The sequence below is a fragment of the Nicotiana tomentosiformis genome, chromosome 5, assembly GCF_000390325.3.
Source record: "Nicotiana tomentosiformis chromosome 5, ASM39032v3, whole genome shotgun sequence".
In the NCBI taxonomy this organism is placed as follows: Eukaryota; Viridiplantae; Streptophyta; class Magnoliopsida; order Solanales; family Solanaceae; genus Nicotiana; species Nicotiana tomentosiformis.
The window spans coordinates 136,162,651-136,189,899 of NC_090816.1; the positions used below are offsets into that span (position 1 = coordinate 136,162,651).

The following is a 27,249-nucleotide window of genomic DNA, read 5'->3' on the forward strand; positions in this document are numbered from 1 at the left end:
AGAACTGAGGACGTGGTGGCCAACGTCGACAGCTTCCCTGAAGCTTGGAATTGCACTCGTAAGCACCTCACTCCCTTGCATGTAGGTACTTGGTTTATTTTGCTTAGTTGTGGATTCTGACCTCTCGTTCTTTTCTTACGCAGTCAAGACCTCGCCTCCTTCTTTGGTCGAGAACATTTCTAGTTGGGTCAGTCGGCTCCTCCCTCATATCACGGGGATTCGTGAGTGGCCGGTCTTCTTCAAGAGGTTTGGGTCGGCTCCCCCCTCGACTTGTAAGTTACTCTCGTCTTTGTCCTGTTAGTTATTTCTCTTTTGTGGTTTGTTTTGGCTGATTTTCTTATCCCTTTGTACTTCCCTTAATTTCAGCTAGGGGGTCCTCGAGGAGGTCGAGAGCTCCCGCACCTACGTTCCGTAAGAGGAAAGATGTTGCCTCTTCGGCGCATGCCCCTTCTATGACCGCGACTAATTCTGCTCACTCCTCGGTCCCACCCGTTGCTGCTTCAGCATCAATTTCTTCTTTATCTGCGGAGACTTCGGCCGTGGAGCCTTCGGCTTCTCCTTTGCACTGTCTCATAGATGAGAAAGAGGAGTCGTTGCCATGTGATGGGGACTTGATGCCCCGTAAGAAGAGATCGGTGGACTTGATGGGTGATTTTACATTTCGTGAGATGACAACTATTGTCATTGAAGACGATGTCGGGCCGACGTCTGAGATTCCGAGGTTGGTGGAGGCCGATGAGGGTGTGCCTCTTCGTTCTGCGATGACGGAAGCTGAAAGGCTGGCCACTAGGGCTTCTAACACTTTCCGACAAGAGGAGCCGTCGACTTCGCAGCCAACTGATGATACTTCTTTGCCGGCTGATGGGAGAGGGAAAGGCGTTGCCGAAGAAGGCTGTGAGACGGGTTCAGACATTGATGTTGCTGACTTGAGGATGATAGAGGAAGGTTTTACCCAGCTCGAGGTGAGGTTGTAGAGGTCTACGAGGACCATTGCGATCCCCATGGATCGTGATCTATTGAAGAATACAGAGAACGTAGTCCCTTCCCTCGGCCCTCTTTGCTCTGACATAGAGAGTGAAAACCTCAAAGAGCTGGACGATGTTACCTTGTTGAAGAGCATAACCGGCCTTGCTCTTAGGATGAGTATTTTATGGCTTCGACTTTTTGTTTGTTTTTTGTGTTTAGTGTTTTGCCTTTGTTAGCAGGGGCCTTCTTATTTTTGCTTTCCTTCTTTTTCTTTTTTGTAACTGCAGACCATGATTTTGGATATTGAAAGCGCCCGAAGGGAAGAGAAGCGTAAGGAAATATTTGAGAGGTTGAAACGCAAATATTTCGATTACCGCGGCAAGTACCGTGGGTTTCGCAGGCGGTTTGGTGAGGGCGACAACTTGCAAGCCCTTCATGATGAATTGAAGGAGAAGGATGACGATCTGGCGAGAGTCATCGAGAAGTGTAGTGTCCTTGAGGGGACATTGAGAAGTAGGGAAGAAGAGCTCGAAGTCAGCAGAACCGTAGAGGCCCAATGTGGCAACCTTTAGAGCCGCGCAGGCAATTGGAGGAGTGCCGGCTTCAGGTGGAGGTCCTTACTGGAGAAATCGACGAGAAAGTGGGAGAGTTGGAGAAAGCTGAGGCGGAGTAGTCAGAGGCTCTGAATAAGGCGGAGTCCCTTGAGGTGGTGATTCGAACTCTCCATTCTGAGCGAGAGAATGACTTAGCGACGGCCAGGCTCAAGGAAGAACGACTCGATGAAAGGGTCGGGGACCGAGTGGTTTCCTTGGAGGCCGAGAAGGCCGAATTGCTGGCACATCCGTCCTCTTCCCATATGTCGGACTTTCCCAACGTTCCTCGGGACTTATATGAGGAGTGGATTCACGTTGAGGCCCAGTTAGATACCTTTGGAGATCTGCATGTGGCAGGGTCTGTTTCTGATGAGGCCCTTGAAGGAATTCGTGTGAAGGCCCGTAAAACCCGGCTTGCTTGTGGGTATGATCCTGCTACACCTGAGGTCGGCGACGGTAACGATGAAGGTGTGGATCGACATGAGGAGTTTGCATGGTACGATACCGCATACCCGGAGGGCGAAGGCGACGGTGGCGAGGGGGACCAAGGTGGCGAGGGCGTTGTTAGCCAAGGCGGTGACGGAGCAGAGAATCGTGATGGTGGTGCTCATTAGTCTTTTCTTTTTCTATTTTTTGTAAGCTTTTGTGTATTTTTGGCAGCGTCTTCATGAGTCTTTGTAAAAAATATTTTAAGTATGAAATGCCAAATTTGTTCTTTGCATATGTTTCATTTCCTGTGGTTTGCTTTTTGTACTTATATGTTTTTTTTTGCTTCTGTTGCGTGTGCATCGGAACGTGGCCGAGGTCGTCGACTTGTTTGGTTGTGATCTTTCTTTAGATTGCGGCTGAGGGCCAGTAGTGTTTATTCAAACGAGGTCAAACATAACTTTTCATTTAACGTTGCGGCCGAGGGCCGACTGTTAGTTCGAGCGAAGTCGAATATAACTTTTCATTTAATGTTGCGGCCGGGGGCCAGCTGTTAGTTCGAGCAAAGTCGGACATAACTTTTCATTTAATGTTGTGGCCGAAGGCCGTCTGTTAGTTCAAGTGAGGTCGAACGCGACCCAGACTTAGTTATGGCTAAGGGCCCATAGGTATTAGTTCGAACTAGGTCGAACATAACCTATGTTTACTTATGACCGAGGGCCGGTAGGTGTTAGTTCGAGCGAGGTCGAACATAACTTGAATTTAATCGTGGCCGAGAGCCGGTAGGTATTAGTTCGAGCAAGGTTGAACATAACCTGTATTTAATTATGGACGAGGGTCGGTAGGTGTTAGTTTGAGCGAGGTCGAACATAACCTGAATTTAATCGTGGCCGAGGGCCGGTAGGTGTTAGTTCGATCAGGGTCGAACATAACCTGAATTTAAGAGAAGTGTGCTGGTAAGTTTGCATTTGTTACATACTTGGAGACATTTATATATTTTAGGTGTTGGTTGGCGTTCCAGTTCCGGTCTATCTAATCCCTTCATTGGTCGATCTGGAGAGTAGTGAGAGCTCGAGTAATATAATAGTAACCAAGGCCTCGCCTTCACGTACTTTGACTTGGAGTGTTCCCTTCGTCGCCTCGTTAAAAATCTCTTTAAGAAAACCCAACTGGAACAAAACTCAAGTGAGGAAAAAAGAGTACGACTTGGGGCACACTTTTTCTTTTAGAAGTTGAAGTATTTGAGGTAGCTGATATTCTAGTTGTTTGGTAGTAGCTTTCCTTCCATTGTGTCTAGTTGAAATGATCCATTATTCGCTTTTGCTGTGATTTTGTACGGACCGTCCCAGTTTGTTCCTAGCTTACATTCCCTGGGATCTTTGCTCGCTTGGGTTTTAGCTTTCAGTATGTAGTCCCTGACTTTGAGCGGCCTGACCTTTGCTTTCTTGTTATAATAGCGCTCTGCTTGATGTTTTTGGGCGATCATTCTTATATAAGCCATATCTCTTTGTTCGTCGACTTCGTTGAGTTCCTGCCTTCGTCCCTCATCATTGCTTGTGCCGCTCTCATGGGAGTACCTTAGACTGGGATCTCCGACCTCGATTGGTATTACCGCCTCGGTCCCGTAGACCAAAGAGTATGGCGTCTCTCCTGTGCTCATTTTCGGAGTTATTCGGTATGCCTACAATACTTATGGTAGGACTTCCAACCATAGTTCTTTGGCGTCCTCAAGCTTCTTTTTCATGATGTTTAGTATCGATTTGTTGGAGGACTTTGCTTTTCCATTGCCCGCGGGGTGGTACAGGGTTGAGAGTATTCTTTTGATATGTCATTTCTCGAAAACTTCAACGATTTTCTTTCCCGTGAATTGTCGCAACTGATTTCTTTGGGAAGGCCAAACTGGCATATGATATTTCTCCATATAAAGGTGATTACTTATTGTTCCCGTATTTGGACGAAGGCTCTCGCTTCCACCCACTTAGATAAATAGTCATTTAAAATCAAAAGGAATCGTACATTACCTCGTCATGCCGGGAGGGGGCCTATAATGTCCATTCCCCATTTGATGAATGGCCAAGGTGAGGTGACGGAGTGGAGGTGTTCGCCCGCTTGGTGAATCATTGGGGTGTCCCTCTGGCATTGTTCGCATCTTTTCACAAAATCTGCTGCTTCTTTTTTTATGGTGGGCCAGTTATATCCCCCCCGTATGAGGCATCAGACCAGTGCTCGATTCCCGAAATGCGCCCCGCAATGGCTTTCGTGTATTTCTTCAAGGACACGCCGAGTTTGGTTTGGGCCCAGGCACTTTGCTAAAGGGACGCCATAAGTTCTCTTGTACAACTCGTTATGGAGGATACTGTATCTGGCCGCCTGCATTCTCAGTTTCTTGTCTTCTTTTTTATCACCTGAGAGTGTGTCGTCCTGCAAGTATGCGATAATACGATTGTGCCAGTCCCAAGTTAAGTTAATGGTTTTTACCTCGACTTGGTCTAGCGATGAGTTGAGGAGATGGACCACGTTTTTGTCTCCTGTTGTGATGCTTTTGGTGGATACGGATAGTTTAGCGAGTCCATCTGCCTCGGTGTTCTGTACTCGTGGAATTTGGTCGAGCTAACATTCATCGAACTAGGATAGCGGTTTGCAGATTTCGGTATGGTATTTTTGCAATCTTTGTTTCTTGATTTGGAAAGTCCCTGTGACTTGGTTGACTACGAGCTGGGAATCACAACGTAGTTTTAACCGTTTTTCCTCATACTTGAGCGCTAGTCTCAAACCTGCAATGACGGCCTCATACTCGGCCTCGTTGTTAGTCATGTCCGGGCATCTTATGGACTGGCGAATTACTTCGCCTGTTCGGACTTCTAGTACGAGTCTCAATCCGGACATCGACGCATTAGACGCGTCGTCGGTGTATAGGACCCAGAGGTCTTGTGTTTTGGGGAAGTTTGGACGGCTTCCTTTTCGACTTCAGACATTATTTTTGCGCTGAAGTCGGCGACGAAGTCAGCGAACACTTATGACTTTATCGTCGTTCGCGACTGGTACGTTATATCGTGCTCGCTTAGCTCGATGACCCATTTGGCCAGCCTTCCCGATAGCTCGGTTTTATGTAAAATGATTCTTAGGAGGAAAGTTGTGACGACCCGGATGGGTGACATTAGAAATACGGTGTAAGCTTCCGTGAAGCTACAACTAAGGCCAAGGCTAGTTTCTTGAGGTCCGGGTACCTCATCTCGGCATCGACTAGTGTTTTGCTAATGTAATAGATAGGAAGTTGTGTACCTTTGTTTTCTCGAATTAGGATTGCGCTCAAGGCTACCTCGGATACAACTAGATAAATGAGGAGATGCTCTCGCAACTTAGGTTTTGAAAGCAAGGGCGGCGGCGACAGGTATGCCTTTAGTTCCATCAAAGCCTGGACGCACTCCGAAGTCCATCGGAGGCCGTTATCTTTCTTAAGTACGCCAAAGAATTTATGGCACCTATATGACGACCGCAAGATGAAACTTGATAGGGCGGCGATGCGGCCAGTCAACCGTTTGACCTGATTTTTGGTGGTCAGGAGTTCGGGTATCCCCTCAATGGATTTGATTTGGTTAGGGTTGACCTCGATCCCTCGATGTGATACAAGGAAACCTAGAAAGTTTCCCGAGGCCACACCGAACGCACACTTCTCCAGGTTGAGTTTCATTCTGTATCGTCTGAGTATGTCAAAAGTTTCTTTCAAGTGATCGATGTGATCTTCTCCCCTTTTGGACTTGACCAATAAGTCATCTATATATACTTCCATTGTCTTACCGAGTTGATCCTTGAACATCATTGTCACCAACCTTTGATAAGTCGCCCCTACATTCTTTAGTCCGAAGGGCATGACCCTGTAGCAGTACGTTCCTTGGTGGGTGATGAACGTGGTTTTTTCCTGATCTTCCTCTTCCATGAGGATTTGATTATAGCTTGAGTAATCGTCCAAGAAACTTAGCAGCTCATGCCCGGCCATTGCGTCGATGAGTTGGTTGATGTGAGGCAATGGGAACTAGTCCTTTGGACATGATTTGTTCAAGTCTGTGAAGTCCACGCACATCCACCATTTCACATTCTTCTTTTTAACCATTACTACGTTGGCGACTCACTTAGGGTACTTCGACTCCCTTATGGAACTGTTTTCCACCACTTCCCCGCTTACTGCGTCGTGGATTGCGGAGTTGAATTTATGTTTGACCTGCCTCACCGGGGGGTGGAAGGGGTCGACATTTAATTTGCGCGTGGAGATTTCCTTTGGGATGCCCTAGATATCTGCATGGCTGAAAGAAAACAAATTCACATTAGCTTTTAAGAATTGATTGAATTTACCTGGGTCCTGGAGTTTGCAACCGATATAGGACTTTTTGCTATGGTCACAGGGATCTAATTGAATGGGGTCGAGGTCTTCTATGGTCTATCCTTCGTCTTCGACTGTGTCAGGCTCTTTGATGCCTTCCTTGATCTTGTCATGCCTTGACCTTGACCCTGTTGATTGCTATGCCTCTTTTTCCTTGTCCTTCATTTGTTGAGTGGTCGTGCTATCTAAAGTAATGCAGTAGCACTCCTGGGACGTACGCTGCTCTCCTCGCATGCTAAACACTCCCCATGGAGTTGGAAATTTGACGACTTGGTATAAGCCGGAGGGGATGACCTTCATGGGGTGTATCCACGGTCGTCCCACTATGGCGTTGTACGCAGTGTCTTGGTCCATTATGTGAAATGTCATTTCCAGAGTCACGTTTCCGGCCAACACTGGGAGTGTGATTTCTCCGGATGTCTGCTCAACTGCATTGTTAAAACCACTTAGCGTGATGCAGTGCGACACTATCTTGTCTTCGAGTCTCATTTGGGTGAGCACTCGGGGATGGATAATGCACGTGACGCTCCCGTAATTTATCATAATGCATTTAATATCAGTATCAAAAATATGTAAAATAATAATGAGGGCATTGTTATGAGGAAAGGACAAACCATCGGCGTCCGACTTATCGAAGATGATACTTTCTTCGAGTTCGTCGTACCGCTCGCGGGTGATTGATCTCTTGAGTTTGTGGGTAGTGGTGAACTTCACGCTGTTGATGGAAACGTCATCGGTGCCGCCGATGATCATATTGATGGTTCGAGCTCGTGAGGGTAGTTTTGGCGGCCCTCGATGTTTGCGTCCTCTGGCAAAGTTAGTTCTTCCCCTGTCGCTCAGCAACTCTTTGAGATGACCTTGCCGTAACATGTTTACGACTTCTGGTCTAAGGGCGATGCAATCCTCAGTTTTGTGTCCTCGTTCCCTATGGAACTCACAGAGGGCGTAAGACTTTCTGGTGTTCGGGTCCGATCTCATCGTCGGCGGCCACTTCACTTTTGGTCTGAGTTTCTCCAGTGCGTAGACTATCTCTATAAGTGACACACAAAAATTATGAGCAAATAATAGAGGAGGCATATCTCGGTCGTTCCGATGAGTTCCCATCCTTGGTCTGGATGGACCCTCTTCATAGTGGGGAGAGGGCGCAACGACCGCCCTGTCATATGGTTGATGTCGTTCCCTGTTAGGTCGCGGGGTTGGATGATCTCTTCTGGCGTTGTCTCTTCGATCCTTTCTTGTTCGGCTTCTACCGAGGTCAGTCTTTGGGTTGGCCCGTTGAGGTTGTCTTTATCTACACGGTCCTCGGTACAATAAGCATTGTGGATTTTGTCCCAAGTGGTTGGGGGTACTTCATCAACCGACTCAATGGTTTCCTAGTTGCTCTCGAACCATCCCTACTCAGCTCGTTCTGAAAAGTTGCGACCGTCATCCCTTCGGATACGTTTGGCAAAGTCATCCTTACCCTGTTGAACCGAGCGAGGAAGTCCCTTAGTCCCTCTCCCAGAGACTTTAATAGCAAATATGTTATTTACTCTTGCCTCGGCCTTCTTGGCTCTGGCGTGGGCCGTTACGAACTTGTCGATCATTTCTTCAAAGGTTTCAATGGAGCGTGCTGGTAGTTGCGAATGCCAGGTTAATGCCCCTCATGTGAGGGTTTCGCTGAACTTCTTCGGCAAGATGGAATACACATGTTCTTTGGTGAGGTCGTTGCCTTTTACGGCGGTGACATAGTCACATGATCTTCAGGGTCGGTTGTGCCGTCATATATCCTGAGGTAGGGTGGCATTTTAAAGGTTTTTGGTATAGCATACGGGGCTGCGTCATTACTGTACGGTTGTTCGACGAACCGGCTGGCATCCCTCTTCGGCCACAGCTTGGGGGTGCTCGGTATTTTGTCGATCCTTTCCTGGTGTTATTTCATTTGATCTCAGAGTGTCTTGTTCTCATTCTCCACTTCTTCCATCATTTTCAGAATGGTTGTAAGGGCGTTGTCACCTGCACTACCAAAGACATTGTGAGTAATACCTGTCATTGGGGGAAGAGGCTGGTTGCATTGCTCGTCCGCTTACCGTATCGTGTATGTCCTTGCGTTTTCTATAGTCGTGTCCCGAGCGGGCTTGTTGAGGACACTGGTTAGCGTGTCAATTAGCCATGCTTTGAGGAGTTTTTTTTTTTTTTTTTACAGTTGGGGGCGTTTCTTCCCTCACAGATGTGGAGGCTCCCTTACCAAGAGATTTTGTGATGCTACAGTGAGGAAGCAGTGACCCATCTCGCCTAGGGGAGGCACTGGGCGTCACGCCTTTGTCTGTCGTTTCACATGTTTTGTTGATGACATGCATGAGGTTGGTTGGGAGGTCATTTATTATTCTCGTCCTTTCTTTTCGGTTACCTGCCATGTTGGGATTTGTGCACACAAAGAAAGGAGATATCGTTTTTGCTTGTTTTTTTACGTCACTGACTCGTGATAGTTGTAAATCTAGAAGAAACTAAAAGCTTTAACTAAGAAATTCCCATAGACGGCGCCAAATTGTTTGACCAAAAAATATAACTCTTGGTTCAAATAATTAAATTTATGTAATAATAGGTTAAACCTAGTTAATAATAATATTTCTAGATGTGACTTTCGAAAGCGTGATTAGCATAGAATAGATCTGGTAGAAAAGTGATAACAATATGCAATGACTATTCCAAAAAGTATGAGCTATAATATAGCATTTAATAACAATGAATGACAAATAAATGGCATTTAAGTAGATCGGAAGAGCGATTCACTCAAGGAAGGATGAGCTACATGGTTGTTACTCCTAACAATGATGAGTGACAGATAAATCTTTGAATGTTCGAATTCTTTCCGGATCTGATGGAAAAGTATGAAATAATATAGACAAGAATCTTGAGGAAAAGGTAGTGTTTGTATCTTAGTAAGAGAGAGAGAGAGAGAGAGAGAATCTTTTGTCAAATTCTGTTCTTACAAATGAATATCATATGCCTCATATCATTGTCTCTTTTTCTATATATATGAGACATTTTCCTAGTAAACTCTAATAGTACAAGTGCATAGAATATCCACTAGAATATTCTTTTTAATATCCTTTTTCGAAAACTAGTTGTTACAGCTTCATCAACGGTGCTCGACCTCGACCATTATTGACATCTCGACCACGACTCTCGTCGACTCTTCGACTATGAGTCTCGCTGCTTCCTGATCTACCTCGACTAACGACGGCTCGAGAATTTTTTCTTTAGCGTTATCTTATCTCAAATATTCTGTGGCAGATTTTGACGCATACAATGACGATTAGATATGCTCTACCTTTGAGAAAAAGAGACAATTAGGATAAATATGTTTGTATAGATGACTTTACTTATATTAGTTTATAAAAAGTGAGATTACTAACTTGGTAAATAAAGTAAATTAACTGTTATGTATGGAGTATTAAAATATATTGATAGTTTAAATTAAAATTCACTAAATTCTAATTCCAAGAATTTAAATGGAAAAACCATTGGTATAAATGATTGGCTGATCCTTTATTCAATTCTCGGAACTAGTAGGTAATAAACGTGGACGAATAAAGAACAGAAATGATATGGGTCGTGTAACATGGCCAACAAACCTATTGTTGCAGTGCATGAACTAAATATAGTCAGAAATCAGAATATTAACAGTATATTCAATGTACCCCACCAATAAAATATTGGAAAAATAAAGAGAAAAAAATAAAATACCTTTTCTGGACTCAACTTTTTAGGCTTACATATGTGTCTTTAAAGCAACCATTAAGTACATTTACTCATGACCTGACAATATCAGTGAAGAAGATATTATTGAATCCAATAACATGGAATACAAGGATCCAATCTTTAGACTTTTTGAGCTACACTCTCTCTAAAACTAGGAAACATCTTCCTTCCATACAATGTGTGTTAGTATTTGTCGAAGATAGCAAGTAATCGGTGAATTAGTTAAAGTACGAGCAAGCTAACCTGATATCGTGTCATATATAATATGTATTTACATAATCAGATCTTAGTTGTGTAATACCAAGACGCATATACTCTTCGAGATGACCAATTATTGGTTTGAATCTAAGTGGGCGTTTGGACATAAGAATTGTAAAATTCCATAAAAAAAAAAAAAGTGGAAAAAAAATTTCAAGTGAAAATGATATTTGAAAATTAGAGTTGTGTTTGGACTGAATATAATTTTGGGTTGTTTTTGAAGTTTTGTGAGTAATCTGAGTGAAAATTTTGAAAAATAGCTTTTTGGGAGTTTTTCAAATTTTCGAAAAATTCTAAAATTCATCTTCAAGTGAAAATAGAAAATTTTATGGCCAAACACTGATTTCGAAAAAATAAAATCGAAAAAAGTGAAAAAATTCTTATGTCCAAACGGGCTCTAAAATTATTTTATAATGTACACCAAATTTTCCTGGAATTATAGTTCAGTTCAAGGCAGAAACTGCATTTTCATGCCTCGTCTCAACAAATTCAATAAATATATCAATTCATATCTCCATTTTCTGCAAGGAGTGAGTAGCATAATTTCATTCCCTCGTGAAAGCCGGTATCTCACTTTGAAAGAGAGTCTCGACATGATGGTGTACATCAAGTCCATAGCTAAGCTTATCACGGGCTAAAGGGCGACCGACCGACTAGGGGGCGGATTTAGGGAGTTCGAACCCCCTTGGCCGGAAAATTGCACTATACATATGAGGCAAAATCTGTCTTGTGTCTTTATATATTATATTTTAAATCCCCTTAAAATAGCCCAAACGCATAACTTAGTGGCCAAGGGGGTACAAAACCTCAGTGAGGTTGCTGGTTCAATTTACACTGGCCAATCTTTGTAAAATTTTTAATTTTTTCTTTTTTGAACCCCTTTAGCGGAAATCCTGCCTCCGCCGTTGCGACTGGCATGTTGTATGTCTATATGTGTGTATGTGATGTGTGTGTATAACCAGTTCATGGAGGTAACACATTCTGCTCTTGTATTATAGATCATCCTTGTCAGATAAACATAAAAGAAAACTAGTACTAAATACTTGATCAGTGTACAAATCATCTGGAGGTTGACATTCCAAGTAAAGACTAAATTGTTGAAACTTTCCAAAAGATTACATGTAATATATTCAGTACATACTTTTCAAAGGAGAAAACAACCAAGTGCTTACCCATCTTTGGGCAATTTGACATGCTCTACCTCAGACAAAAAGATACAACATGGATCTATATCTTTGTATGGCTTATACTAGTATATACAAGTATAGTGTAGTTGGTTGTCATTTTTCTTTCCCTACTTTCTAATGACTTGAGGATCGGCGACAGATTTCTTTATACAATCCACGATACCTACACAATCAGCCTGAGGCACGGGACACCCTGAATCATCTTCAGACTCAGGAAATGGATCTGTGTGCGGAGAGCGAAGGCTCCCATGCGTTTGACAGGCTTTCATTGTCTTACAATGCTCTGCTTCATCATCTCTAATGTTCATGAATACGTCATACAGATTATCTGAACAGAAGACATGAGTTCAATCAGATTTGTATTGTCTAAAATGATTTACTAAAGGTAACGCTGCAGCTGTTCTTCTCCGGATAAACATAGTATTATTGATGTGTGTTTTACCTATTTTTGGTCTTCGGGTATTAGGCTCTCGCGAAGTCTGAAACTCATCTGATGCAATAACAAAATGGTTTAGATTACTGTACCAGATGGACACTTGGTCAAAAAGTGTATTTAAGGATCACTGTAACACTCACCAAACAAGTACAAGTCACCTCCCGTGTAGTAGCTCACGGCAATCTTTGGTGCGGGCAATTTCTTCAATTCCTCTGCAGAAGCATTAACACTGAATATTACTATACCATTTTGAGGTTAAGAATCTAATAGCATTAAGCTATCCCAGAAAAGGAATTGACTAGAAATATATGCATATTCTTCCATATTCCCTCTTCCCCGAGGTCCTTGTTCCTTTTCAAACATAGCGCTATCCTTGAGAAAGAGTCGAGCAAATTAAAGGAAACTACCACTTCAAATTCTGGCTATTCCACTTTGCTGTTCAAAATATGCAACAACAACAGACCCGGTGTAATCCCAAAAGTGGGGTCTGGGGAGGGTAGTGTGTACGCAGACCTTACCCCTACCTTCAAGAAGGCAGAGAGGCTGTTTCCGTAGACCCTCGGCTTAGGCTGTTCAAAATATGCAACTGTTTGTAAAATAATACCTCCTTGCTCCTTGATGAATTTATCGTAAGTCTCGTATGCGTGGTTCTCCACACATTCAGAGAAATGATCTACAAGAATTGAAGCATCACCAAACTTTATCAGTATTCGCCTTGATAATGGTCCATACATGAAAAGGCACTAATCACTCCATAAAGAGCCATATCAAACATAAAATCATGAACAATCGCCAGTGTCACTTTCAGGGAAATAAATCATAAAACTTAATGCTAAACAAAGAAGACGTGCATGACAAAAATGTCAGAAACAGTGCTTTCATCTCCCAATTCTGCAAAGAAGCAAGATAGGTAAAAGATGCTACATATTTTTTGATGAGGTAAAAATGCTATAACACTTTTCCTTGAAATATTAAAATTGGTCTATAAGATAATGATGAACATTCCCGATATTATAGACATCTAGAACCATACTCTTTTAAACAATAAAGAGCTACGAAAAACTGAAAGGAGATAAAGAAAAGCTCTAGAGACCTGAACGTTAGATCCTAATATTACAACTCACATGCCATTCTTGGGCTCAAAGCATACATCAAGACTGTCATGAAATAATAGAATACTGCAACATGTTGTGCAAGGAATCGGTCAAACCACCAGGCATTTCCTCCTAATTCCTGCAGTTGAACAACAATTATTTCAGGACAGATAAATATAACAATGAATTATTTTCAATTCAAGTAAATAAGGCTTTGTGACGCACAATAAGTTGGTTCATTACTTTAATGCATGAAATATTCAGAAGATCCCATTCAAAAGAAAGTTTTCACTTAGATTCTTTCACTATATAGGTACATTATATGAAATAATACATTTCTCCAACAAAAAGTTTAAATTAGCACGTGGAGAAAATGTAAGATCGATCCCTTCATATCGTAAAACTTGCTGAACAAACCATGCTTATTTATGAACAAATATACGTAGAAGCACTTAACAACTTTGGCAGACAGATGCTTATCAGTAGTAGTACATTAGAAGGAAGAGAGGAAAAATAAACTTGGGTGTTTGTTGGAAGGAAAACAAGAAGTTAGAAGCAAGAGCATTACTTCCATAATGAGTAAATGGTGCATCTCATTCCAGCTCTCAGCAAAATGCACCTTCAGATAATCTGCTCTTCTCCACCAACCAAAGCTCTCATACATGTGAAGAACAGATATAAATGCTGTCATGAATACATTATAATCCACATGTCAGTACAGTGCACACCATATGTTCAAGCCTAAAGAAAATAGTAGAATTAAAGTATTCCTAAATTCAGACGGATGTGCCAAAAGTGGTCTAGTACTACAAAAGAATCAGCAGCGTGAAACGTAGTATTTACCAAAATAAGGAACTCTCGCAATTGTTTCCAGCACGAAAAATCTTGCATAGTTTCGGTCGTGATACAAAGTGTCAAGAATCTTTATCACCGAATCCTGAAATTATCAGAAGCATAATTTGATCACAATGCCATTACTTTTTTCATCCGTTCTCCAGCTGAGGGTCTATCGGAAACAGCCTCTCTGCCCTTCCAGGGCAGGGGTACGGCTGCATACATCTTACCCTCCTCAGACCCCACTGTGGGAAATCACTGAGTTTGTTGTTGTTGTTATAATTTGATCACAATCAGACAAATTCTTAGCCAATTGGAAAGTACAAAAGCTACTCAGGACTAAATCACAAAAGCTACTCAGAACTGAAATACATAGTTTTCATGAAATATGATACTAAGGAAGATTCAGAAAATGCAATACCTACCGTGAGAAAGATATTTATAGACTGCTCAACCTTTACAACCCATTTCTCCAAACCATTAGGGGATGAATCATCTGGTGGCTCTCCATTACTTCCCCCTCCCACTTTGCTCGGAAAACTCTTAGGGGCAAAAGATTTCTCCACAACCACTTCCTCTTCATTCTCTTGTAACAACGTTGCTCGAACCCTACATGATTTCCTGCATACAATTGAACAACCAAAAGACAACTTAAACAAATCAACCTTTCTTTTCTACTAAAGTTCAACCAAAACATCAATCAACCAGCAAATTCTCTACAATATGAACCGCAAAGCAACCAATCAACCAACTATGCCTCGACAGTCGACCCAGTATTAGGTTGGGTTAGCTATATGAATCCACTATAGTCGTTCTGCTCTATTTGGATCCAATTCATTCCGATACAACAACAACTATGCTTCATCCCAGAACACGTTGGAATCAGCTATATGAATCCTCACTGACCATATCACCATTTAAGCTCAACTCATACCATTATATCCATTTCATTTCTGATATTAATAGACAATTTAACACTTGAGATATAAATACACAACAATGTAAATTAGAGAAAATATCAGTTACTACTAAGCTTTTGCAAGGCCCAAACTTCAATTGTTTTTGCTGGTAAACACCTAACTCTCAACTTAATAGTGATAAAGACAAACTGATTAAAATACATGCTAAATCATCCTCTAGAAATGGAAAAGATCCAACAGAATATCAAATTTTACTATTCTCTATTTCCTTCTTTTTCCCCAATTGCCAATACCAAATAACAAGAAAGATGGGTAAAGTTCATTTTTTTCAGCTAAATTTAAATAAAGACAAGAACTTTGTAGTATGGTTTACCTTGAGAGGGGACGTTGTGAAGACCCATAAGAATTTTGAAGTGAAAAAAGAGAATTGAAACAAAAAGGGGTCTGAGAAATGCATAAAAATGATGGGTTTTCAAGATTTCTTGCTTTGAAATAAGAAAATGAAGGAACTGAGGTTCCAAAAGCCATAGCTGAAAGAGAAATAGCCATTGTTGAACCTTGCCTTCCCAGTAAATCGACCTAATACTTTTTTAAGTCGGTCAGGGAAGGTAAGGAAAGTCGTTAGTTTTTCTGAGAAACCAATAGCTGTGTCAAACTGGAAAATGGACAAAGTGCAATGGAATTGGAAAAGTTAGGGATGGTTTTGAAAAGTATCAAAACATTTTGTCGTTTTTTGCAAAATAGATATTTTTAAGAATACGATTTTCATTTTCTGTAATATTGGTGTAAAAATGACAACAAATAGCTACTTTAAAGGAATACTATTTAGAAATTAGTCAGTATATACTGAATTTTAATTTTTCAGTTTAAGTACGGGCTAATCTCTAAATAGCATCCTGAGAATAGCTATTTGTGCACTTGCCCTAATATTGGTTCAATATATTTTTGGGGGTGATTTGCAAAAATAAACTATTTTTGTGCCGTGGTTTAAGTTTTATCCGTTTAAATAAATTTTGTAAAATAACTTACTGGTTAGATCTTGGCCGCAAATTTAGATGGATTATCAGAAGTTGACTACAAAAATTCTGAGCTAAGAATTGACTTACAAAAATTCTGATGAATTGTTAAAATTTTAGTACAAATTCGTGTTATAATTTGGCGAGGGAAGGTAAGGAAAAGAAAATTCAGGAGTTGGAAAAGTTGTTAGTTTTCTATTTAGTGGGCTTGGACTGCAATTGCCATTTTCTGTAATTTTGGTTCAGTATGTTGTTTTGGTTGGGCAGCAAAAGGAAGGTTTGTGTGATAATCCGGAAATTTTGATGGATTATCAGAAAGTTAGGACTAGTCGGCTTGTCAAAATGTAGGATGGAAATGAAACTAGGTAGTCACTTTTAAGCATGTTATTTAAAATATATTCACAGTTTATAATATATTTAAAGATTAGTCAATTCGTTCAAATTTCAAGACATCGTGTCATAAAGTTCGAAGATTGTGTCTAGAAATCCGAATCTTATGTTCTGAATTTTGAATTAGCAGTTCAGAAATTCAGGACACTTAGTCTTGCATTTCAAATTAGCAGTTTAGAAATTCAGGACACTTGGTCCTTAATTTCAAATTAACAGCTCATAAATTCATGATACTTAGTCCTGAATTTCAAATTAGCAGTTTAGAAATTCATGACACTTGGTCCTTAATTTCAAATTAGCAGCTCATAAATTTATAATAATCGCTATCGCTACCAATCACCACTAGCTACTGCCCAGAACCACCACCATCAACCAAAATCACCACCGCCTCTAGTTGGCACTCATAAGCACATTCATTAGCCATCACCACCACTAACTACCATACCATACTATATATATATATTATTGATAGAATATTAGATTAATTAGTATTTTATTTGAATTTATGTTTATTAATTTTTAAATAAAGAGAAATTCTATATATTCAGATATTTAAAAAACAAACAGTCTTAATCATTTAGTATTCAGATCTTCAAACACATCTTAATATTCAGATGTGTATTCAGATTCAAATATCTTAATCTTGATCCACGTCTTGATATTTAGATATGTATTCAGATTCAGACGACTTAATCTTAAAAAAACAAATGAGACCTGGGTGTACTTCACCAGTGGGCTTATAAAAATAAAACGAGGTCCACTAACTTGACGATTGGGTTTCCAAACTAAAAGAGTGAGGTCAAGTGGCTTGTCAAGTCGAAAAGGAAAAAAAAAGAGTGGGCTTGTCAAAATTAATGGTCAAGCAATGGTAAACCAGAGTCCTGTGCTTAAAGTTCAGTGATTTGAATGTCTCCGTTTTAGGGTTCAAGGAATAAAGTAATGAAATTCCGGTATGAACTTTTGTATTTTGATATGAATAGGTCCCTTTGGAATATTTAGCATAAAATGGTATTAAAGAACGTCATCGGTCGAGCTCACCCAAGACATAGCGAGATTAATAGCCGAGGTATCGACATGAGCCGTGGTCGAGACATCAATAGAGATCGCGGTCAACATCTCAACAAGGGTCGAGGTCGAGATCGACTACTAGTGATAAGACTTGTAACGATTAATTTGTTAGAATAGGGTATTAAAAGGGGAATATTCTAGTACAAATGAGTATTTTCTTTTCACGAAATAGAAAAGTTTTTTTTTCATTTTAACAAAAAAAATACTTTCTTTTCATGATATAGAAAAAATATTTTCTTTCATCTAAACAAAATGATGTAGTAAAAAATATTTTTTTTATTTTAACAAATGAGTACTTTATTTTCATGTTGTACAAATAGTACTTTCTTTTTCAACCAAAAAAAGGTTTATTTTTTTAGTTATGAAGCACAAATTTCAACGTTGTTTTTGCGTAAAAAGGTATAATACCACATTCGTTCCTTGTGTTTATGTGAATTTTTAGAAGAATAATTAAATTCTTGAATAAAATAGTCATGAAAATGTTAGGTATTTGGGGGGAGGGGAGGGGGAGAGCACATGAAACATAGGGACTTGGGGAAAGGGGGCATAAAAATTTATTTTTCTAAAAATAAAATTTCTACTCTTTAACCAAACAATAGAAAATATTTTTCGGAAAAAAAAATTTCATTCACCAACCAAACAAGAAAAAATAAGTAATAAAACCAATCATTTTTCATGAAAATATTTTCTAGAAAAACCTGTTCCGTGAAAAACATTTTACTTCGTACCAAACACACCCTTCTGTCTTCATGTTGGATGCAACTAATAAGTCAATAAGAAGAAAAAGAAAAGCAAAAGTTGAAGTTGAAGTTGAAGTTGACAGCACGCAACTTGTTTTGTGAAGCTTCCCAAGGATAAACTAAGAAAAAGTTTATTACTCCTAAGACATTTAGATAATTACACCAAATACTGAATTATGTTGAACCGGTAATTAAGAAGTTAAATCCGATATTGCTTATAAATTATATTAAGAGTTATTTTCTATCGTCAGACACCAAAATTTCGTGAATATTAGTATTATTTTGGTAAATATCTTGCCCTTGAATTAGAAGAGGAAATTATACTTGGTACATGTCGACATTTAATTAATTGTTGGTAAATATTTTTGGAGCAATAACTATTACCGCTAAAAGCAAAATATATTGCCACTAAAAAGCCTCTTTTGGTGTAGTGGTCACTCTTCAAAAATGGTAATTACTTTCATTCTAAGACTACCATTTAATTTAGGCTTTTATGTATGAGTTTATTTATATCATTGTTTACCCGAAAAATGGATAGAGTTGAATTTATAAGTAGTTCGAGGATATGTGGCGTAACTTAACATAAATTGTAAGGATAAATAGAAATGTAAATATGGATTGCAGAGAATGCGAAGTAGATAAGGTTGTAAGGAACAATGAATCTTATGACTTAACAAATAGAATCAATTTAAGAAATCTGAAAGAACGATTCTTTAATGTAGAAGAATATAGCGTTTTTATTACAATGTAAGCCTCAGAAAAACTTGTCCTACAGAAATGGTAACCAAGCCCTTTTATAGTGGAGGGATTTGGCTCTAAGCATAATAAAATAAACATTCAGTGGGAGCCCCATGATAAGTCAGCTTTTCCACAATTTCTGCGAAGATTCTCTCTAGTGGGATTGCAACGGTTTTTGTCTGCGAGCTCGATCTTGCTTAGAGCCCTTGATTTTGGTTTGAGCTTGATTTCGACTCGAGCTCTTGATCTTGGTTCGAGCCCGATCCTGGCTCGAGTCCTCGAATTGATTCGACGTCAATGTTGGTTGGTCTCTGGATTATAAGCATGATAGATCTACTCTGCATCATGGTTCGATTTGGATTCGAGCTTGATAATGATATCGAACTCGACACGGATCGCCCCCCTCCCCCGATTTCGAGGTTAGTTTGTTCCACCTTCGGGATCTTACTCGGATAGATCGTCATTCGAACTCGATCGGACGTGCAAATGGCGAAATCTATTTCGACCGTATTGCGAATAAGTTGTATATTTTTAAGTGATTATTACTTTTACAAGGATATATAATGTTGAAAATCATAAAGATTGTCAACTTATTGTGTGATAGGTAAATCATAAATGTGATAAATGTTGAGGCGACGGATACGTGTATGTATTGACAACTATAAGTTCGATAGGCTATTGATCGTCCATCGCTTAGTCCCTTTCTTTTTTTAAATTTTCCGTCTGTATTTGATACTTGTATTGCGGATTTGCTCAACATAAAGCTCATTAAAAGAATTTTTTCACTTTTAGAGCTAGAACCTGAAACTTTTGATTAACTGTAGAAGGATTCTATTCATCCCACCATAATAATTGGTTACGGCTACGGTTAGTCGGTTCATCAAAATATAACCTTTAACTAGTGCTTATTGTTTTTTGTTTTCGGGTCAAAATTTAACTAGTTCTTGTCACCGCTGAAAAACATTGATGAGGTATTCATATAGACAAAGAAATGACACAAACTTTATGTCACTGGAAATGACAATACTAATTTAGAGTCCATATATAGGGGGCGTATGTATCATATAACTAACATGTTCAACTGAACCCATAATTTTTGACGCGAAACATAAATTTATGTGTAAAAATTTATTAAAAATATAATAAATAGTAGATTTGAACCCATAACTTTAAATATATAATGAGTTCAATACTAAAAATCTTAAAGACTGAATCCATAAAATTTAAATTCTGAATTCATCAAACGGTTCCAATTCAAGGCTTTAAGCGCTCCACTTTGCTAGCTTTACATTGATTCCATATGGCCTAAGTTGGTATCTTCTAAAGTTTTCGAACATTATATCATTCCAATTTTTTAATCATTGGAATTTGGATCATTTGAGTTATATACTGCGATTCTAGTTAGGACTTAGGAACTCATTGCAGTTTAATTAAGGTGATATGCATTAGAGGGCTTAACATTTTAAAAGTTTTAATTTCATAAAAAACATGACTAGATTATAAAACTAATATATAGCCAGTACGACATGTTGTACATTAGTAGAATTTATTTTTCATTGAGATCAACCCTCAGTTTATGATTTAAAAAATCAGCTAGCATGTACGGCCTCTTGGAAGAAGAAAAAACAAATACAAAATCTATTACTGTTACACGATGACATCTTTGCTAGGTTAGCCTATAAATTTTACTCAGTATTTTTGTCTAAAAAATTATTAAATATATATAAATATTAAATTTTAAACTCATTAAATTAGATAGAATATGATAGAATCGTCAATATGAACTAATAAAGTTTAAATTTTAAATATGTTTTTGGAAGAAAATACGAGATAGTATATTGTCTGCATTCACATTGTCAATATCATGCCTTCTTGATTGTAACGTTACAACCTTTTCATTATACTATGTTTTTCCAATAAGTATCTAAAGCATTAAAGTAATAAGCTTCGATCATACACTCGGTTCAATTTAATTGATTTTTTAGTTTTTTTTTTTATCCACGCTATTTGATTTTTTTAGATATCAAGAATGAATTAACTTTTTTTTTCCAAAATTGTCTTTGGAGTAAAGAGCATGTGAATATTTGTTGTATTTTCAATGAACAAATTAAGATTAATATGGTCAATTCTATTGTTAATTATACTAAAATATAAATTTCTTAATATATGTAAAAACAGCCAAAAACTCAATTAAAGCGGACCGGATGGAAAAATAGCTTAAACAATAGTGTAATAAGAGTGATTATTGGGTAAAGATAAATGGACAATTTAAGTGGGCATTTGGACATAAGAATTGTAAAATTCGGAAAAAAGTGGGGAAAAAAATTTAACGTCAAAATGGTATTTGAAAGTTAGAGTTGTGTTTGAACGTGAATACAATTTTGGGTTGTTTTTGAATGATTTGAAGTGAAAATTTTAAAAAATAACCTTTTGGAGTTTTTTAAATTTATAAAAAATTTTGAAATTCATCATCAAGTAAAAATTCAAAATTTCATGGTCAAACGATGATTTCGAAAAAAAATTATTTTCTTTTTGAAAAAAAGTAAAAACAATTGTATGGCCAAACGACTCCTTAGGACACAGGCGAAGCAAAAATAGTTCAAATGCCCTTTGAGCTAAAAATGCTTACAGGGGACCACAGTTGAATGATTGCTACTTTTATTTATTTAGGCAAGTATACCTTTTTTCATCGTTAACACATTTTAATTATTATTGTCCCTTTCTAGTTTTTTTTCAATATAAAATAACTAAGAGTACAATCGATTAAAAAGATAAAACTCAAACTCGAGAGCTTATATTAATTTAAGAATTGGACTCATCCAACCATGGACGGATCTATCTTCTCAAGACCAAGCGGATGTATATACTGTATACAATATGTATAATATACTATGATATAACAAATTTTGTTTTTATATTACGTTGTTACCTAATTGTTGTAAAAGTAGTGAACCTATTGATACTTCCCAAGTGCTCATTAATTTAAAAGTCGATATCTACTTTCTACTATGCCTGATTATCCATTTTTCGAGAATAAAGAACCTCTTGATACTCCACCCCATTTAATAGACCTACCTTGCATGAATTTAAATTAATTAAATCAATAAATTTAAATTTTTCTGAACATGTGTGTAACAGGAGTTTAGTGAATTGGGCTGCTCTTTTAAATCTATAAATTTAGATTATTACCCAACGCCTAAAAAAGATCAATGAAAGAATTTACGATCAAAGGGTAAAACTATAAAAAGGTTCCTCTGCTCCTAGCCAAAGATCCCAAATTAGAGCCCTACAAATAGAGTTCCTCTTTGGTAGAGAACACTATAGTTTGTTTGGATAGTTGTTGTGTATTGTGTAGTTAATTTAAATACATCATTTGTTTTGATTGTTATTTTAATTTTATTATATCATTTTGTTAAATTCGTTGTTATATAATGATGAAAAGACCCCTTTTATAGAACAATCAATTTGGTATGGTTATATTGTTACCTTATCGTTTTCTCATCTTGCCCTTACTATAATTCTATTTCTCTTCATCCTACCCTTTTAATTCATCCTACCCTTTTAATGATTACTCTACCTCATATTCTACTTCTTCTTTTTTTGTAATATTGTACACCTATTCTTTAAATTGATGATGTGTAATATAATAAAATGAGAAAAAATGATACAATCTATACAAATATTGTATAGACTAAAACAATATAGTGTAAATATATTACAATATAATTCAATGCATTACATACTTACAATACGATACATTAAGAAATAACATGTAACCGAGGTGACAATTTGAGCCCAAACTCATTTGGTCTACCCAACCTGTTGAAAGTTGGGCTGGTCATTGACCCGCCAATTTATTAAACTCAACCCATTTCATCACATCTAAAGTTGGGCTAATTTTTAGCCCAAATTGATCTATGAGTAATTTTGCTAAAATATCTTTAAAATAATTCTTTTTTTATATATGACCTTAACAAAAGAAAAAAAGTCTTATTTGATAATTAAACAATTCATAAGAAAATAATACACATTAATTAAAATTTTGGTAAGAGTTGGGTGGGTTGGGTTATGACCTAAATTTTAGTCAATTTGACCCAACTCATCTCAGCCCAAGTTACTTTTTGGCGGGTCAATAACCCGCTCATCTATTGACTCGGCCCATTTTAAAGGGTGAAATTAAAAAATAGCCAGATTTGCAAGTGGTAATTGAAAAAAGCCACAGTTTCAAAAGTAATCAAAATTTAGTCACTTTTCATGTGAAGATAAATCTGAACGAACACACTATTTAAAATTCAGAAAATATTTTAGCATAATATACTGGAGTTCGAATATTTTACATGTGGAGTTCCAACATAATATACTGGTCCAACATAATATGCTGGAAGTTCATATACAAGTACTCCAATCTCCAATTTATTATGTTGTAACTTTTCGTGTGATGGAGTTCCAGCATAATATGCTGGAAGTTCATACACAAGTACACTAATCTCCAGTATATTATGCTAGAACTTTCCGTATTACAGCAAAATAATAGCTATTTTTAATGACTTTGCAAATACTGACTATTTTTTAATTATCAGTCTAAAAATTAACTAGTTCCTACTATTTTCACTTAATCAGCTCAAAGTTAACCCAACCCGTCCATTTGATGTCCATAACAATCATCCATAATGGACACGAATTCAAGTTAGTCAAATCAACAATTTGGAACATCAAATAATTTAGAAACTTTAAGCTGAATGTTGCACATGAACAGCCCTAACTCGTAGCAGACACAAAGGAAGCCAACCACGTAAATACCTTATACTCTTCCCATCACTTTCCTAAAAAATGGTGTCCCTTCACTTTTCATGTTCCAAAAAAGCTTCACGCGCCTGTTACTCAAATCTCACCTTCCACTTCACCAAGCAACCTGTGATTTCCCAACTTTTTTTCCTTTCTTTATTTTTCCTCCTTCCATTTGTCCCCTTTCACTTTCTCACCGTCTCCATTTAAATCATAATTTTAGAGGCGGATTATAATTTATAAATAAAAATTTATTGAATTTATAAAAATAATAAATTATTTATAACTTTAAAAATATAACGAGTTTAATATCAAAAATCTTAAATATTAAACCTATAAAATTTAGATCTTGAATTTGGCTCTAGGCAATCTTATATACCAACGTTTTTACAATAATAGATATCTTCTTATCATAATCTAAACATTACTAATCTTGTTTTGCTTTTTCTTCTTTTCTTAAAAAATTGATCTTTGTCAACATCAAACAGTATCAGCTACCATTTTTATTTTGCCATCTGTGTCAACCTTTTATATATATATAGATTCTGGTTCAAGTCACATCTGAAAGGCTTGATCTTGGTACAAAATTCCCACTTGGGAAATTAAAACATATTAATCAAGTCAGCTTAATTGTCTCTACAAATTGAAATCTTGAAATTTTCTATGTTCATTTGATTGAATTTTATAGCTCAAGAAGAGAAAATGGAAGAAGGTGAAACAGGATTATTACAAACTACTAGCAAAGAAGCACTTTCTTCAGGATATTCAATACATGAAAATTCAGCAGAAATCAAGAAAATTAAATCAGCTCTTACTTGGGTTTTTCTTGATCAATCAAATATATGGAGAGCTGGTCTTTCTTGGTCATTATTTTTTATTTTAACAATTGGGGTTCCATTAGTTTCTCATTTTGTATTTGCTTGTGAAAGCTGTGATTCTATGCATCAAAGGCCATTTGATGCTGTCGTTCAAGTTTCTCTTTCACTTTTTGCAACTTTGTCTTTTGTTAGTCTCTCTGCTTTTTCTAGGAAATATGGGATTAGAAGATTTCTGTTTCTTGATAAATTGTATGAAGATAGTGAAAAGGTTCAACAAGAATATACTCAGCAGCTACATGTAAGTTAGTTTCCCTCTTTCTTGTTATTCTTCTTTTTGCAGATTGTGTTATGTTTGTTAAGTTAGATTTAGAAAATAATTGAACTTTACTGAATTTGGGATTGATTCAAAATGTCTTTATTATTCCTCTTTGCTGATGATTTCAAGTTTTCACAAGTAGATCAGTTGTATGCTCAGTCCTTTGGTGCTTGTTGAAGATATAAAAAGGGTAGCCCGGTGCACTAATTCCCGATATGCGCGGGTCCGGGGAACGGCCGGACCACAAATGTCTATTGTATGCTGCCTTACCTTGCATTTATGCAAAATGCTGTTTCCACAGCTCGAACTCATGACCTCCTGGTCACGTAGCAACAACTTTACCAATTACGCCAAGGCTCCCCTTCTTCTTGTTGAAGATATAATTAAGTAAATAAACATGTGTAGTCTCTAATAGCGTAAGCTTTTAAATGATGTGTTTATATAATTCAATGTGATATCAGGCACATGTCTTGAGTTCAAATCTCACTCCAGTCTTAGTTAAAAAGAACTTACACGTGCTTGGCCTTTCGAAAGAATCAATGAACACAGGAGGGGACGTGTTGAAGATATGATTTAGTAAACAGAAGTGTTTTCTTTCTAATAGCTTAAGCTTTTAGATGATATGGTCAATACCGTTTAGTTCTCTCATAAGCAGAAATAACTGATGAAAGAACTGATCAGTGCATATTATTTTATAAATGTTTCTTATGTTCCTGTTTTGCATTCGTAATAGAAGTTTGATCCTATCTGATAATCATTGGAGAATCATTAGTTTCAAGTGGATTAAGATATGTCAGTACTTTTAGCGTTGTGCATATACTGCTGATGCCACTAACAACGGAAAACACTTCAAACATGCACGTATGTTGGCGTTTTCTGTGTCGAAGAACCAAACATTTATTTAGACCCTTTTAACCCTAATCATGAATTTTCCACTGATACTAAGCTGGCCTTGATACACATCTGGTTCATTGATTGAAGTGCTTGCCCTTACTTTTACAGGGGGAAAGTAGTGATAGTTTATTTTATCGTTGTAGAATGGGCAAATATGGTGGTTTCTCTGATTTTAGGTTGTACCTATGCAGAACAAGACCAAAGAAATTAGTTTGAGTAAACTCAGCTGCTTTCCGTAGACATTTGCTTATACTCAGCTGTATAACATTTTCTCCTTTTGTCGTGCAGAGGTCGATGAAGATCCTGTCAGCTTTTGTTCTCCCTTCTTTTATTGCTGAGAGTATATACAAAATCTGGTGGTTTTCTTCAGGGGGAACCCAAATTCCTTACCTGTACAATGCCGCTTTGAGCAATACTCTCGTATGCATATTGCTAATGTGTTCCTGGCTCTACCGGATATCAATTTCCTTCCTTGTATGTGTCCTATTCCGGTTAATATGCTGCCTTCAGATCCTTAGATTGGAAGAATTTGCTCAAGTTTTCGAGAGAGAATCTGATGTCGCGACGATCATGATAGAGCATCTGCGAATAAGAAGAAATCTTCGTGTCATTAGCCACCGGTTCAGAGTCTTCATTTTGTCAACTCTCATACTAGTTACCATAAGTCAGTTTCTTGCGTTGCTTCTTACAACTGAGCCTAGCTCCACTGTAAACATATTTACAGCTGGTGAGCTTGCGGTACGTATATAATCTTTCATTCACATGCACCGTCTTTTTGTACTTAGAATTTATTTATTTTCTTGATTATGTAGCAGCATTGCTTTTGACGTTGTATAATTGTTGTGGTGCAGTTGAGCTCAATTACTTTGGTAACTGGACTTTTCATGTGCTTGCGTAGTGCAGCAAAGATCACACACAAAGCACAAGCTGTGACATCACTTGCAGCCAAATGGCATGCTTGTGCAACGATCAGCTCCTTTGATGACATGGATAATGAGACTCCCACGGCTCAGAGTGCGACGCCTCAGGTTGTATACCCTATCAATTCCAGTTGGGACACTGACGAGGAAGGAGACGGAGATGATGTTTTGGACAACACAAATATGGTGCCAGTTCATGCCCATACGATATCTTACCAGAAGAGACAAGCACTAGGTAACTCTAGCACTTCTTTTTGGGGTTTATTTTCTTAAATGCTTTTACATCTTTGGTAATACAGTGGCGGTTTATTGATCTCGGTGGTGGCAAAATTTATTGCAGTGTCATACTTTGAGCACAACAGAGCTGGAATCACAGTATATGGATTCATGTTAGATAGGACATGGCTTCATACAATTTTTGCAATTCAGCTGTCTCTTACACTCTGGATACTGAATAAGACAATTGGTATTTCGTAAAATCCCAGGCAATGACAAGGTCTGTGCCTTTGTGTTGTGTATATATAAATATCTGTTGAGTTTTGCACCTAGAGAAACTACTATATATATTTATATAGATGCTCAAGTTTTGCAGCGTTTGTTCCTATTCACTGTTGACAGTGTGTCATAACGATGCGTTTCCTGGTACTTTTTCCATCCTTTCCTGGATTGTCAAGTGTACTATTTGTTCATATCAATTTCATAAATGAAGTGAAAGTTTTGTGCTCGGA

General features: G+C 37.9%; 2 protein-coding genes across 2 annotated transcripts; one reads left to right on the plus strand and one right to left on the minus strand.

Moving 5' to 3' along the window:
- Positions 1–11,416: 11,416 nt before the first annotated feature.
- Positions 11,417–15,556, minus strand: LOC104117580 (ubiquinol oxidase 4, chloroplastic/chromoplastic). The gene is made up of 9 exons (XM_009628646.3): positions 15,210–15,556; positions 14,342–14,537; positions 13,926–14,019; positions 13,651–13,766; positions 13,113–13,221; positions 12,593–12,661; positions 12,129–12,200; positions 11,995–12,042; positions 11,417–11,880 (listed from the first exon to the last, which is right to left on the minus strand). The coding sequence occupies exons 1-9, from the start codon at positions 15,383–15,385 to the stop codon at positions 11,660–11,662; spliced, it is 1,101 nt and encodes a 366-aa protein (XP_009626941.1). The 5' UTR covers positions 15,386–15,556; the 3' UTR covers positions 11,417–11,659.
- An 8,571-nt stretch (positions 15,557–24,127) lies between these two features.
- On the plus strand, positions 24,128–27,249 carry LOC104117579 (uncharacterized). The gene is made up of 4 exons (XM_009628645.4): positions 24,128–24,689; positions 25,890–26,339; positions 26,453–26,756; positions 26,862–27,249. The coding sequence occupies exons 1-4, from the start codon at positions 24,276–24,278 to the stop codon at positions 26,996–26,998; spliced, it is 1,305 nt and encodes a 434-aa protein (XP_009626940.1). The 5' UTR covers positions 24,128–24,275; the 3' UTR covers positions 26,999–27,249.

Bases quoted from the DNA above. Each gene is read 5' to 3' on its own strand.
- LOC104117579 (XM_009628645.4), top strand. From the start codon at position 24,276: ATGGAAGAAGGTGAAACAGGATTATTACAAACTACTAGCAAAGAAGCA. The intron at 24,690-25,889 runs GTAAGTTAGTTT...TTTGTCGTGCAG, and splicing joins AATATACTCAGCAGCTACAT to AGGTCGATGAAGATCCTGTC. The intron at 26,340-26,452 runs GTACGTATATAA...GTTGTGGTGCAG, and splicing joins TTACAGCTGGTGAGCTTGCG to TTGAGCTCAATTACTTTGGT.
- LOC104117580 (XM_009628646.3), bottom strand. From the start codon at position 15,385: ATGGCTATTTCTCTTTCAGCTATGGCTTTTGGAACCTCAGTTCCTTCA. The intron at 14,538-15,209 runs GTAAACCATACT...AATTGTATGCAG, and splicing joins TCACAACGTCCCCTCTCAAG to GAAATCATGTAGGGTTCGAG. The intron at 13,767-13,925 runs GTAAATACTACG...TATTCATGACAG, and splicing joins TGCGAGAGTTCCTTATTTTG to CATTTATATCTGTTCTTCAC.